Source organism: Metopolophium dirhodum, chromosome 3, assembly GCF_019925205.1.
Source record: "Metopolophium dirhodum isolate CAU chromosome 3, ASM1992520v1, whole genome shotgun sequence".
Classification (NCBI taxonomy): domain Eukaryota; kingdom Metazoa; phylum Arthropoda; class Insecta; order Hemiptera; family Aphididae; genus Metopolophium; species Metopolophium dirhodum.
Genome location: NC_083562.1, coordinates 28099586 through 28115024, shown reverse-complemented (window position 1 = coordinate 28115024; position 15439 = coordinate 28099586). Strand labels below are relative to the sequence as shown.

The window sequence follows — 15439 nt, the reverse complement described above, 5'->3', positions numbered from 1 at the left end:
TGAATACAAATACTGAAAACTTTTCATACGTAGCCTTTATAAGACTGTTTGATGGGGCGATGATAATTTATTTATTATAATAAAATTGTAGTAATTACTTGATTTTAAAATACATTAGTTTTTAATTTAGTTTGTATATTATTATACTTTATTAGTAATAATTACTAATAAACTTCAAGTATTAATAGTATTATAATGAGAACCAGTTTTATATTAGTTATTTAATAAATACTAAATAACCTATAAAATTATAATCTGTACCTATTGACTATAATATATCAAATTCTTTTCTAATAATTTTGATATTAGATTAAATTTTTATTATAATAAGTAATTAAATCTGAAAAATAAATTTAGCATCCATATTTGAAAAATTATCCAATTTATAATTGTTTTAAAAAATCATACCTTATCGTTATAACATAAGCATGTAATTAAAAATTAACACCAAATTAATTGTCTCATAAATGTAATTAGGAAAAAAATTTAACACTAGCCAACATATTATTATTGCCAGTTATGCGGAAGACATCTGATATTTTTGTTATCAAGAATTAAGTAGAAAAAAATATATATAAAGTATAATTAATTTAGAATTAACATTACGAGAGTTACATTTAACATTATAACAACCTTTAATTACCTTTAGTATGAATAAAAAAAAAATATTTACCCTAAATAAAACTGGCATATTATAAATTAATTTCGTAAGATTGAAATATATTATCACATTTTAGTAATTGTATATAGGTACTTTTAAATATACATTTAAATATAAAAATTTTATTCTTGCTATGCAACTAATTTTAAGATCAGGAATTACAGCTAAAATTATTTCACTATTAATTTATATATAATATGATTGTTTAATTTATATTAGGTAATTATACTTGAGTTATTTTTTCAAAAATATGGGGATTTTAACTTGTTTACTTATTTAAAATTATTTATTTTTAAAACATTTTTAAACCTCTCATATTATATGAAATATGTATACATATAAATATAAAAAAAACCAAACAGAAAATGTATTCAAGGAACATTTAAGTTATGAATATTTTTTTTAATATAGTTTGCCAAGTTTTATAAATATTGTAATAATTCATACATTTTTCCATGAAAATGTACATCATCATTGATTTCATCAACACAAACGTCATTCAAGATGTTTTAAAATAATCATTGAATTAATAAAAACTTGTTAGTAAGAGTACAATAATTCAATTTATAATAAATACTCGAAAAATTGTGTTAATTATATAATACTTTTATTGACCCAAAAGTCTATACTTATATTATAATGGTATATGGGTCATCAATTTGAATAATTTACCTTGTTAACGTTTTCTTATTTGATTTTAATATCAGAACAAAAAGTAATCAAACGCAATTTTGTAATTCAAATGAGGTATCAAAATAATTTTATATCAGACTTAGTAGCAGCCATAAACAACTCTTACTCTTAAGATCTTTTAAGGCGGAGTATGATTTTTGTATTTTTGATACCTGCATTCAGTGGCCATGTTTACTAAAATTCAGCGAAATATTACAAGTTATAAGTCTTTCGATTTAAGAAGTTGACCAAATCGTACAAGACTCCAAGTTCACCAAAATCATTCACTTTGTAATAATTGCTCAGTATTGGATGGAATCCAAACGTATAAAGTATTTGTTTCCCGATCAATTATTTCTTGACGGCCATTAAACTGTTCAAAATTAGTTGATTCATCGTCGTGACCATTATCTTGAGCTCGTAAATTGAGATTAAGAGGTGCACTAACTTCATCTGCAGTTAATATTTGATTGGAATCATGAGAGAAATTTTCATGGAATTTAACATCTCCATCAGATTCTGCTGTTATTTTATCTTTATTCACTTCCAATTTAGTTAGATGGATACTCATGTCAGAAGATGTAACAATCCCACTCACTTGACCAGCATAACTATTAATTTGAACAGAGTTTACAACATCTTTCCTATGTACTACAGTATGTCGACGCATGTCTGAACGTACTCTGAATGCTTTACCACAAGTCTCACATTTATATGGTTTTTCACCTAATATAAAATATAAAATAAAAATTATGTATTATGAACTTCAACTATTAAATTATAGTAAATACCAATTGTATGTTCTAGGGCATTGCAGTTTTTAAATAGCGCTCTAGTTTTTCTTAAATTTTAATAATTTTTCAATGTCCTTAAAAATCTAAAAGTCAACATTCTAATTGCACATGAGAAACACAAACGGTCAGGTAAAAAAATGTTGAACCTATTATAATGAAAAGTAAAAAAAGAAATGGGGTACTATTGCTTTAAAATACATAAATATTTATTGTTTCACATTTTATAATTATTAGATTTGTAGAGAAATTATTGAAAAAGTATAGTATGCTAGCTAGAACATACAATACATACAACAGTTATCTATAAATTATCATAAGACATTTAATACACACCTGTGTGAATTCGACGATGATTTTGCAAATATGATGACGCACGGAAAGTTTTTTTGCAAAATTCACAAACATAATTCTTTTCACCCGTATGTATTCGACGATGCACAATCAAAGAGTATTTACGAGCAAAGTCTTTACCACAAAATTCACATTGAAATTGTTTAGATTCAGAGTGCAATGAAGCAATATGATACTTAAGGTCACCCCACTGTCGAAAATTTCGTCCACACCATTCACATTCAAATGGCTTATCTCCGGTGTGTAGCCGATTGTGTACCTAAAAATATAAATAACAATACAAAAATGTCATTATATGAATTAAATAATTATAAATACCTTAAGAGCACTGCTGGAAAAAAAACTCTTAGGACATAGTTTACAGCTATGTGGTCTTTTACCGGAATGCGATCTTAAATGATATAGTAGAGAATTACGATGATTGAACTTTCTTTTACATTGAGTGCATACAAGATTCTTTGATATATTTTTTTTCATTATTTGTTCCAATTCATCGGTATCGTCTTCCCAAGTGTGTTCCGCTCGACTGTTTTCACCATTATCATCGTTTCCATTTAACAAACAATTATTTTCTTCTTTTGGTTTAATCATAGGATCTTCATGATTTGTAATATTTTCACCATTGTACTCCCAACTAAAAAAAATTCAAGAGTTTATGTAGAAATTATATTTATAATTATTAATTGTATTACATTTGGTCTTGTATTGGTTGCTTTTCATCAGTTTCTGATTCAGTATCAGCTACACCAGGTACCATATGACGAATGCCTTCCATTAGATCTTCTGGATCAGAAAACTCTTCCAAACAGTCCTGTTTAACAGTAACAACAGTTGCAGGTTGTGGGTGTACAGAAGCCATATGAATTTCCAATGCTTTTAAACGTCGAAAATTTCTACCACAAAGATGACATGAAGGAAATGGCTGCTGAAGTTGCGCAGCCAATATAGACCCATCAGATGAAAATATGCAATGTTTATTATCTTCCATGCTCTCCTCTTCTGTTAACTAAAAATTTATATAACTGTTATATTATTATCATTTTGGTTTTATTATAACAATATTTTCATACAGTAGGTCGTTTTTGAAGCAAAAACTGTTTGAAATGAAGTTAGACATTTTATTTTTATTTTTTATACACCAATTACCAATTTTCTATTGATCTTTTTAAATTCTTTGACTAATGATCAATATTGAGTTTTTGCTCTAAAAACGTTAATATTTAATTTTGGGTATTAACTATTTAAGTCACTAATGTTATAGTGAGTTTTTACACTACAAATTTATTATTCCATAGTTGGTATATTTTTAAAATACAGAAAAAAACAAGTTTTTTAGTAAGAAATTAAGCATAAATATCTTTATCAAAGTTGTAGAGCTTAATGTTCTACACGAAGTAACATTTATTTCATAAAGTGATAGAGGTACTTTTATGTAAATATGTAATCATAACTCACAAAGGAAATATGGGAAATATATCATTAAATTATTTATTAAGTACCTATATAAAAATAATCAACTTTCTAATCTCATACCTTATTAGCGTTTCCCAAACTGTAGTCGCGGACCCCTAGGGATCCTCAAGTTATCAGAATAAGTACAATGTTGAAATGGTTATGGATGAAAAGCAATTAAGAATAGAGACCTCTAATCGAGTCGGTCAAACAACAAATAGTTAGTTTATTGTTTATATTTTTAGTAAGGGGCCCGTGATAATTTTTACCATCTTTAAGGGGTTAGGTGGAAAAAAAGTTTGGGAAACGCTGCCTTATATTATCATATCCATGAAATTGTATAGTATTTTTTGACTTGGGATGATTGGGAGCAACTACTTATCATATTTTAAGAGGATGTCAGCGCACTATTGGTTTTGTCTCTCTGACCAACGTGCAATATATCAAATCTTCGTTCTTACTTTTAGTATCAGAGTGAATTCACCTATTATTAAACTTTAAGTTCAGAACATTATCTGTATTGCTATGTTGAATATTTTAATTCTTATGTAAGTTATGAGAGTGTAAATTGTTACAATTTTAAAATACATTTAAATAGCATAGAGATTGCACAGGTAATGTTCTTAACTAAAGTTTGGTCAATTCACTCCAATATTAAATTTAGTAACAATATAGTATTGTTTTTGCTAAACACACATTTGTTATGTTGCGCGTAGGGTCAGAGAGAAATATAATACACAATTATAGTTAATGAGTTTTTGCTTCAAGCCGACTGGGTTTAAATATACAAATAAATATATGACCTTACTCTATAACTCTGAAGTGGAGGAAGATCATGAAGTTCTGGTTGGTCTTCAATGGTTTCTTCAATATATTGATTTTCATTATTATCTGTTGATTCTTGAACATTATGATTTTGATAATTTACATGATGTGGTGAAGTACCAGAGTCTGTGGTAACTACAATTACTTTACTTTGCTGTGGTTCATAATGACATTTTAAATGTTCAAAAAACTTTATTTGATGTGTAAAATGTTTATCACAGATCTCGCATAAGAATGGCATTCGGCCACTAACTTTTAGTTTAGGAGCATGTACTAATTTATGTGCCTACAAATAAAGTTTGGTTACATATATGTATATAATTATTTGACTTAGTAAGTAATAAAAAAAAAAATCAATTACAGTAACTGCAGATTGAGAATTAAACTGTTCACCGCATTGTTTACATTTGTAACACTTTGAATGTATACTTCTCATTGGAGCCGGGGTGGATTCTCTTTTGCGAAAACGTTTTTTGTGTGGTAAATTATTTTGTATTTCTGCATGGTAATCAGATTCTGAAGCTTCAACTTCTATTAAATTTTCAGGACTAATAATCTGTACAAAAGACACTTAAATAAATAAATTTAAATGTAAAATATATTTATGTATAATACTTGTTGATTATTGATATGACTTGAAGTTTGTGATGAATGTTTACTATTCGTGTTTAAATCAAAATCAGTACTGTATAGATAGCTGGTCATAAGATGAGTGTCGTGATGGCCACCATCAACAAGAGATTTGTTCTGTTGGGCAAGCTCAGCAGCTAGTTCATTGGCTAATCGGTGGTCATCTTCAGTGAGAGTTGTAGATCCATCACCAGATAAAATATCATTTGTATCATAATACCCAGTTGTATGATGGGACAATTCTCCATTCTCATCTTAAATTATATATGTTAAGTTTTTTAGATGTTATCATATTAAGTTGATACTTACCGATACGGAATTCTTCAGGCAAATTATGTTGGTCACTAACAAGTTGTTTATTATTTTCTTCAGATACATGCTGATGGCCATGTTCAGTGATATACTGATCTGCAGTTTCTAAAAATTCTCTTGATCTTTCATCCAATATATCATTATCCATAATTGGTATCTAATATGATCACAGTCACCTATTAAACATAAGACAAAGATAACAAAATTTTTATAAACAGGTTTATTTATAACAAATATATATTTAATAGCACATTTTTAATCAAATAAAACTTTTAAAAAAATGTGAATATTATTACTAATAGAATCATTGAAATTCATTAATAATATTTAAGGTTTCATATAAAATAATTTACAAAAAATATAGTAGGTACCTACATACATTAAAATTATTAAATCCAGTCTAAAGTAATCAATTTGTGGAAGTTCAATAAATATAAGATAATAATTAATTTTAGTTTAAAGGTCTATGATTTTAGGGTTACAAGTTAAGTATATGATTAGACAATAAAAGTTATCAAGGTATTTGTAAACCTACAATTTACTAATCTATAACTTATCATACTTAAATTTGAATAAACAAATATATTTAGGTAATGGAAATTATTTTGATTACATTGAGAATGGTTTTAACTATGTTATTGAAAATTAATAATCAGTTATCACAAAAATGACTAATAAACAGTGTAAAATTATTGAAATATCATCAAAATTCATTTTTGTACAACAAGCATACACAAACAAAATATTGTTGTCAACATAATTTCATTACAATCACAGTACTTGCTACGTTCCTTTAAACTAGTTCCATATGTTGTTCATATTTGAAACATCTATCACGTAGTGAATATTAAGTTTGGCTATCACTTGAAGTGTACATTTTTTTTTAGAACACAGGTACATAAAATATAACAACACATATGTTTACTGGCGTAATCACCACCAACCAATTAAAGGGACAATCTGTCGTAGAGTCCAAATTGTTGGGCCACTCTCACATACACAGGTTCACAAAGTATGAGTGCGAACATCGCGTAAATTTTTTAACAATACCTGTGCATATTAGCATTATTATTATGGTGCAAATGAACAGATGAGCGAAATGCGACCGACTGATTTTACTCACCAACAGCAGCGGTAACGCGACAAACCGAAAACAGTGGTCCGGGGACGGACACTTATTGGTCGTCTGGTGTCTGTACCACTGTCGCGCCACATCTTTCCACCCAAACGTGCGGCGGCGATACAATGTCTGCAAACTGTTGTGCACGGCATTCCGACATCGCGTGTGTCGGTATTGGTAACGGTGGATTGGCAATTGCGGGTTTGTAACGATCGGAGGAAATGGACGGTTGAGAAAAACCGTTCGGAAATTTACGACAAGCGAATGTCGTGTACAGTGCAGGTGTTCGGGACGAGTGCGCACTGCGCCGGATTGAAGATAAAGTGTATAACGGGTAGATAATAATAAAATAATTATAATAAAATTGTGTAATTAATTATTATACTGATAACTGACGAAAAATATATGACTACAACGCAAGAACTGTCTTCGAGAACGTTGTGGAGAATTCAATTCGATTTAGTCGCGTCGAAGGGGTCTACTGGTGGCATTTCTAACTGTAATCTGTATAAGAGATTAAAGATTTAAGAGAAAAACATTTATTGCATATTATATATATGAATATAAATAAATATTTTTGTATAATATGTATTCTGTATATTGAAACGACACACGTAGACATCAAAGTATAAACTAAATACTAATAGAAGTATCTAGTAGTAAGTAGTATTGTAAATACTAAATATTGTAATGTGGAACATCGTAGGTGATATAGACATAATAAAAAATAAAAATATATATAATTATTAAAGCATAATATCGGCGGTGATCAAGAGGGGGTTTGATGGTTGATTGTCAGGGGGGGGAACACACGCGCTACTAAAGGCATCTAGCGTACAAATTGCAACGGACGACGCGGACCGATTTATTTTTCCCGACGAAATCCGAATGACGATATTATACATAATAGGATAAATGTATAATATCACGACTGATAAACGAGACTACGAGAGCTGCCGCGATCCGGGTCAATTCTTCCGAGAGTCGAGACACGTCTAGACAGTACACAGTTATAACTTATAATCGTATAATGTACCAGAGATTTATAAACCGGTCATCGCGATGACGACGAAGCTTTTTAGACTTACTGCGCCCGTCCGCCGTCTGAACGTTTAAACTTCACTGTCAGCCAGTGAAACTCCGGTGCGCTGCTGTGTATTTTTCTCAACTAATCCCCGCGTCCGAGATGCGACACGGCGCGGACACCTGTTGCTAATTTTCTGTTGCGAATTTCGGCCGTTAATACTTCTTGTATCGTCGCCTCGTAATAATATGGCTACGATGGACAGCATATTAGTCGGTACGTACGTCAGTTGGTTTACTCAAGCCCGGGTTAAGGGGGTACCTTTATCATTGATTTTGGGGGACCATTTTTATCCCCAAAATATTTATTTTTAATGCGTACAAAAAAATAAAATAATTTTGGTGGATAGAAATTATAAAATATAAATGTTCTTAATTTTATATCATGAAAAATGACTAAATTATAATAAATATAAAATTGATATTCTATGATGAAGTTCATAAAATTGGAGTTGTGAACTACATCTATATGCATAGATGATAATCTTTATTATCTATGATTGACGTTTGTATGTTGTAATATAGTACAAAATTATACAATTGTATACATAGAAAAGCAATTACAGTCGTAAAAATGTAGCGATACAATTTTTTGAAGTTAAATTTGAAAGGGGGCCCACTAAGTGAATGGTATCCTGGGGCCCAATTAATTCTTAATCTGGGCTTGGGTTTACTCAATCATTTTGCAAGAAACTCGTCGCAGTCTTAATTTGTCGGTTCCCCAATCTTAATGTTGTTCCTGCTCTCTGAGTATTTTTATTTCTACATAGAGGCTTACGCGTCAGGAGCCCATCTTCGTCTCCTTTTCTCTTTTATTATTATATATCACTGTTTTCTAAAGTAATTTTATAATTTTATTGATTTTTTATAAGCAGTGCTCAACTTAGGGAGACTGAGTAACCCAACTAATTTTTCAGAAATATTAGTGTACCCCTATTATTGTTTTAAGGGGAATGCACGGCACTCTCCATCGTTCTGCATTTTTATCAAAATGCGCTATATACCATCTTCATTTGTTTTTATGGATTATTTCATAACTGCGGATATACAAATTATAATACCTATGTAATATATTATAAAGTATTTTTTATTGATTGTTTATAAACAGATTTTATATGGTTTAAAGAAAGGTATTAGGGGGCGTGGGTGTGGCTTAATAACGTGTAACAAATTATAGGTACGCTCTATTTTTAAAAAGTATGCAGAGTCCCCCAGAGTCCCCCTACTTTAATTTTGCCTAGTCGAGCACTGTCTATAAGTTGCGTGGTTAAACATTCTGTATATTAGAGAAATATGATACATTAAAGATAATTTGTTCTCTGTATCTGTGGATATAGTTTAAGGTATTCTATCTTAAATTATGGTTGCAAATATAATTTTATATACATTTATGTTCAACTTATGTCCAAAACTATTAGATTATTTAGGTGTTGAGCTTAATAGATTAATAAGCTAAAAATATTTGACTGCCTATTTCTATAAAGATAAATAGGTAAGAACATTTTAATTTATACTGTCTTCTGAGTATGTGTTATGTGTGTTAGTAATTTTTTTTATGTTTTAGAGTCAACTAATTTACATGTAGTATTTTGTCTTTTATTAAAAATTGTAATATTTACTTACAAACATTGATGTTATTCAATAAATATTGAAATTATGAAGTGATAATTAATTTAGATTCTGTAAGATTTGTAAATAGTATTTGATGATTTATAACATATAGGCGTGTTTTATATAATACCTACTCTTTATTTTAATGTTATCTTGTTAGTGTGTGGATTTGTTTGTCTAGTTCAATATTATATAGTTAGTTACACATTTCTGCTTTATCATATAGATGAACGTGAAGATGTTCAAAAGAAAACATTTACCAAGTGGATAAATTCACAACTGTCAAAAGTGAGTTAATATATTTTTCTTGATAAATCTTTTAAAGAATATTGTCATTAAAAAAAATATATTGTCATAGGAAAATCATGAAGTCATATCTGATTTATTTTTGGATCTACAAAATGGTACTAAATTACTTTATTTGTTAGAAATTCTAACTGGCATTCAAATTGTAAGTACTTGTATGATGGATGTTTATTTAATTTTCTATTTGATGTATTTTTTTTTTTTTGTAGAAACCAGAAAAAGGTTGTATGAGAGTTCACCATCTGAATAATGTAAATAAAGCATTACAAATATTGGAACAAAATAATGTAAGTATTACAAAAAAACATTTTTCCTATTAATGAATAAAACATTTTTTTTTCTGTTTTAACATTTTTTGTGGCTATGAATTGATACCATTATTATATTAATTTTTAGGTAAAATTGGTGAATATAAGTAGTAATGATATAGTTGATGGTAGTCCAAAACTAATTTTAGGATTGGTATGGAGTATTATATTACATTGGCAGGTAAATCAAACATTTATTATTTGTATTACGTATAATTATTAAATAATAGCAAATTCTGTTAAATAAACCAATAAAATATGGTTCAAACTTTAAATAATCACTTATTGATAGTTGGTATGTAAATTATTAGGTTGATTGTCATTTGAAGGAATTAATGTCTGAATCACAGCAAACAAATTTAGAAAAGACACTGTTGGCATGGTGTCGTAAAAATACTGAAGTAAGTATATTAATTTAATATTTTGTTCCAGGATGTAATTTTAAATCTTATGATGACTTTTAGGGTTATGATGTTGACATTAAAAATTTTACTACAAGTTGGTCAGATGGGTTAGCATTCAGTGCATTAATACATAAATTCAGATCTGATCTTTTGGATTATGATTCTGTTTTAAAACAACATCCGAATGCTAGACTTGAAAATATATTTTCTGCTGCTCATCAGAACTTAAATATTGAACGTTTATTAGATCCTGAAGGTATTTTATATATTATTAAATATTTTATTAATTTATATTAAATTTCATCCTTTTGTTTCATTTATTTAGATGTCAATACATCCATACCAGACAAAAAATCTATTATGATGTACGTAATGTGCTTGTTTCAAAGATTATCTCAATATTCATATGAAATGGGAGCTTCAAAGTCTGATATACAAGTAATGATTAAAATAAAAAAGTACTTTAATATTATCTTAATGATTTAAAAAATATTAATTTAGTATGAAGATAAATTTAAAAAGTCTGATGAAAGGCCATTGAGTATGTTAACAAATATTTCGGTTGAACTTGGTGGTTATCAAACCGCATTAGAAGAAGTTTTAACATGGTTACTAGAAGCTGAAGATCGTTTACACCAGTCAGAAAAAATACCTGAAGAACTGGAGGGTGTTAGGGAAATATTTCACATGCATGAAGTAAATTAATTTATTGTTAATGCATAAAAGATAAAATTAATTTAATATTAATTTTTAAATTTTTTCTTGAAGAATTTTCTTATTGAATTGTCGCATCATCAAGAAGGAGTTGGTTCTATAATAGAAGAAGGGGCTAGAATGTTAGCTGATGGCGGTTTAACTGAAGAAGAAGAACAAGAAGTTCGTATTCAAATGAAATTGTTAAATTCACGATGGGAAAAATTAAGAATTACTGCTATGGAAAGACAAACCAAGTAAGTGAATTATATTTTTATTTAAATAAGGTTATTATTTATTTATTTCATTGTTACTAATTTAGAATACATGAATCTTTAATGGGGATCCAGCAAAAACAATTAGATGAGTTACGTTTGTGGCTAACACAAACTGAAGATCGTATATCACATTTGTCACAATCTGCCAAAATGAATGTTGACTGCTTACGTTCACAGCTTGAAGAACACTCTGCACTTAGAGCTGATTTAAGGAAACAGCAGCTATCAGTTGATTCATTATCTAATCTGGTGGTGGTTATAGATGAAAATACATTCCCTGATTCTGGTAAGTATTTTTGAGCTATTTGTTATTATTATTTTTTGTCTATACTTATTTAGATATTCAGTATTCTATCTAAGATTGCCTTTCTACTAGACTTCTCAATTCTTCTTCATCTTCCATTATTTTGTTACCTTCTCAATTCTAATTATGTTTCTGACTAGAGGCTAAAATATAATTTTTTCGTACTACACACTATATTAAACTTGGAGTTACCGTGGGGAGCTTTGCCCCCCACCCCCTCCTGACCAAAAAAAGAAAGTAAATTACCATACACATAAACAGAGAAGTCAATTTCTATTTTTTTTTATCTACATAGTACAGACTCAGACTACAACACAATAAAATGATTTATGTAGGTATATTGGTACGAATATTAATTACTAATTACTATACATAATTGTACAGTAAATGCACTGAACTATAATATACAAACAGTGAATTGCGAAATAAAAATCCACAGAAAAAAATCGCTGATTCTAGGGAAAATGATCTCTAGAGTACAATATTACTTTCAATCACATGAAATTTATTAATCAAATGTTCCAGGATAAATTTTTATCTTTTATTTTGTTTAAATAATATATTATTTTATAGTGCATGTTCAGATGGAAGATGAGTTATCTGCATTGGGTGAGCGTTGGGCTCATATTTGTAAATGGGCTGAAGAATATGGTGTTAAGTTACAGACATTATTAATGAAGAGTAGTCGTATTACGGAACAACTATCGTGGTTACAATCATGGTTTGATTCGAAAGAAATAAATCTTAAGCATATGGAATCTAAACACGTTACTGAAGTCGCAGAGATTTTAGATAGAATCAAACAGTTACAAGTAAAATATTTTACTACTTACAAATTATAATTAAAAAGTTTATTGAAATAATTAATAATGTGTTAATTATTATAGACTTTACGCCACCAAATGTCAAGTCAACAAAAAAATATTATTCATCTTCAAACTAAAATTCAGAGTTTGGAAGAAGAATTTTTGTATACAGAAGATTGTCCTTACTCAGAAAAAATAGAAACTCTACAAGACAGATGTGATGCTTTAGTACAAATTATTGAAATACAAGCTCAAAGAGTATGTTTATTTAATTAATCGCAATAAACTCCCAGGTAGAAATATTGGGATTCAGTTAGTGTCAGTTATTAAATTTATTGGTCCTTGACTGGTGCCAGACACCATTCCAACACCAAAAAATTAATACAGAATGACTATCGAAAGTGTCAAGATAGAACACCAGTGTATTTGTGTACAAACGTTTCATGTCCAAATGGTCAAAACTGTGAAAAAAGCTAAAAAAAAATCATGCAGCAGCATTGCTCGCTCAGTGGCCTGGACCGGGTATTGTTCTGAGTACCCCTACATTCCTAACCCTAATGCAGCCACCACCTGATTATTGATTTAATATTCAGCTTAAATAGTATTTGCTATTTAAGAGGATGTCAGCGCACTATTTGTTTTCACTCTCTGACCCACGTTTAACGTAGACAAAACGCATTAGCGCAGAATTGTTTTTTCTATGTTTTTAAGTAATTTCATAGTAAAATCACCCATTACAAAAAAGATAAAGTATAATATTTTAGAGAGAATGACATATTGGTTTTATATTTTATTGTTATTTGACTTTGTATTCGACTTTCAACATAAACAAAACAATGTTGTAAATTTAAATTATGTTTAAATTGTTTTGAAACAATATTTAGAGAATTTGATATGTCGTTCCCTCAAAAATATTATTCTTTATCTTTTTTGTAATGAGTGATTTTACTCTAAGATTACTTAAAAACATAGAAAAAAAACGATTCTGCGCAAATGCATTTTATCTATGTTGCGCGTGATCCAGATAAATAGTGCGCTGACATCCTCTTAAGCAAATTCTAATACGTCGCATTTTTTGTAGAATTAATCAATTCCATTTTTATCCAGTGCTTAATTTTGGTGGATGGGAGAGGAGGGATCAAAAGTACAAAATTGGTCAAACAGGGCAACTATGGCAATTGGGAGCAGGGGGAGCAATTTCACTTTTGACGTTTTTTTCATTTTTAGCATTATTGGGTCATTTTGTTGGGTTTTAATGCATATTTGCCCAATATAGATATAAAATTTAGCCTATTCAAATATTATCTAAAGAGTAAAGATAAATTATTTTCTTGATATTTAAGAAGGTTTTTCCTTACACATTGTCAATTATTTTTCGATTTTTTTTTCAATGCAATGCTCAAAATTTAGTTAGTACAATAAGCTTACTTAGAATGATAATTTTACATACATTTTAATATATATTTTGGTATGTTTAGAATAAATAATATTTCCCCAAAAACGTCCAAAATATATGTGTGTCAATATTTCAAATTTTCGGTTTTTTTAATAAAATTATAAATTAATAAATAATAACTATATCTCATTTATAAATTACAATTTGTATAAAAAAAAATATATGGCATTTTTGTGGTAAAATGCAATTTTGGCTATTTTTTAGAGCATATTTGTATGGTTTTAAGTGCATTTAAATCCGGGCCCTAGTAATCAGTATTCAATAATCATACATTAATTTCATAAATATAAATTACTAGAATAAAATTTGACTAACCGAGTCGCCAATAACAACACTGCAACGAAGACGCCCGTATGTCCGTGCGGCTAATAATAGATTTTCCTATAGTAAAGAATGTTTTAAGAAATAATAATATATGGATTGGTTTTATACTAATATACTATAAATTTTTTATACCATGGATAATGAACATACTTATCAAATACATACTCCTATTAGTACAAAGTACAATAGTGCTAAAGGAGTAATTGATAAAGTGAATAAAAAAATAGAAAAGAACATGTTTTACTACAATTGTTTAATTCAGGGGCATCATTTCAACTTTTTGAAAAATACATATTCAAATTTCTAACAACTAGGAAGGCCAAAAAACTTTTCAACAGACCAATATATAATAATAATAATAATATTTTCTTTATTACGGAAATAAATTCCAATTACAGTTTTTTTTTTTTTTATATATTTAACTATAGTTACTTATTACAAAGTTATTGGATTTTTTTTATTTTCCATGTACCTAATAATCTATTATATTATGATTATTGTATACCTAATAATACTAAGTATTAGTACTTATATTATTTTAGTTTAAATATTAATTATAGGCTTCAACTGCTAAAATACTAGCTATGATTACTATCATGAACTATTATTACTGTGCAGAATTTCTACCTGGGCTACCAGTATTGCCTGTCCTATTTCTCTGCTAAAAATTTAAAATCATAATATGTCATAGTAAATTATACAGCAAAAATATTTTTACTTTTAATAAAATGTTTAGATTATGAATTTGTTTAAAAATCATAAGATAAATTAATATCTTATTTTATGATATAATAATAGAGAACTTTTTAAGTTATTGAAAATTGAGTTTTATAATTACCAAAAGACATTTAAAAATAGTTACTGTATATTGATTAAAAATTATTAATAATTTTACTTAAACTAATTTTAGATACAAGATGCTGGTTTTGAATTTGATTTAATATGCAATTCAAATTCAGAAAAACCAGATGAAAAACTTTTGGAAGACAATTCATTTGATGGTAGTTTAAATATGTCTGATGTTGAGGTAAATATTTTTTTAAATGTTT

At 28.3% G+C, this 15439-nt stretch overlaps 2 protein-coding genes across 6 annotated transcripts in view; one reads left to right on the top strand and one right to left on the bottom strand.

Moving 5' to 3' along the window:
* Positions 1–1246: 1246 nt before the first annotated feature.
* On the bottom strand, positions 1247–7539 carry LOC132941082 (zinc finger protein 345-like). Its single transcript, XM_061008948.1, has 9 exons — positions 6821–7539; positions 5695–5873; positions 5371–5639; positions 5117–5311; positions 4739–5041; positions 3171–3484; positions 2797–3112; positions 2461–2737; positions 1247–2059 (listed from the first exon to the last, which is right to left on the bottom strand). The coding sequence occupies exons 2-9, from the start codon at positions 5843–5845 to the stop codon at positions 1614–1616; spliced, it is 2271 nt and encodes a 756-aa protein (XP_060864931.1). The 5' UTR covers positions 5846–5873; positions 6821–7539; the 3' UTR covers positions 1247–1613.
* Positions 7540–7755: 216 nt separating this feature from the next.
* LOC132941079 (utrophin) overlaps positions 7756–15439 on the top strand; it is a 58652-nt gene continuing 50968 nt past the window's right edge. For all 5 annotated transcript variants that reach the window (XM_061008941.1, XM_061008944.1, XM_061008943.1 and 2 more), the window contains exons 1-14: positions 7756–8117; positions 9738–9799; positions 9870–9962; positions 10027–10104; positions 10214–10306; positions 10437–10526; positions 10590–10785; positions 10855–10967; positions 11031–11225; positions 11298–11479; positions 11545–11786; positions 12378–12616; positions 12692–12868; positions 15301–15417. In XM_061008941.1, coding sequence (XP_060864924.1) covers positions 8090–8117; positions 9738–9799; positions 9870–9962; positions 10027–10104; positions 10214–10306; positions 10437–10526; positions 10590–10785; positions 10855–10967; positions 11031–11225; positions 11298–11479; positions 11545–11786; positions 12378–12616; positions 12692–12868; positions 15301–15417 — 1905 coding nt within the window. In that variant the 5' untranslated portion in view covers positions 7756–8089. The remainder of the gene's footprint in view (positions 8118–9737; positions 9800–9869; positions 9963–10026; positions 10105–10213; positions 10307–10436; positions 10527–10589; positions 10786–10854; positions 10968–11030; positions 11226–11297; positions 11480–11544; positions 11787–12377; positions 12617–12691; positions 12869–15300; positions 15418–15439) is intronic.

Excerpts from the sequence above, each read along its gene's own strand:
- LOC132941082 (XM_061008948.1), bottom strand. The coding sequence starts at position 5,845 with ATGGATAATGATATATTGGATGAAAGATCAAGAGAATTTTTAGAAACT. Across the intron at positions 5,042-5,116 it reads ATTCTCAATCTGCAGTTACT|GCACATAAATTAGTACATGC; the intron begins GTAATTGATTTT and ends CTTTATTTGTAG. Across the intron at positions 2,738-2,796 it reads TTTCCAGCAGTGCTCTTAAG|GTACACAATCGGCTACACAC; the intron begins GTATTTATAATT and ends TTATATTTTTAG.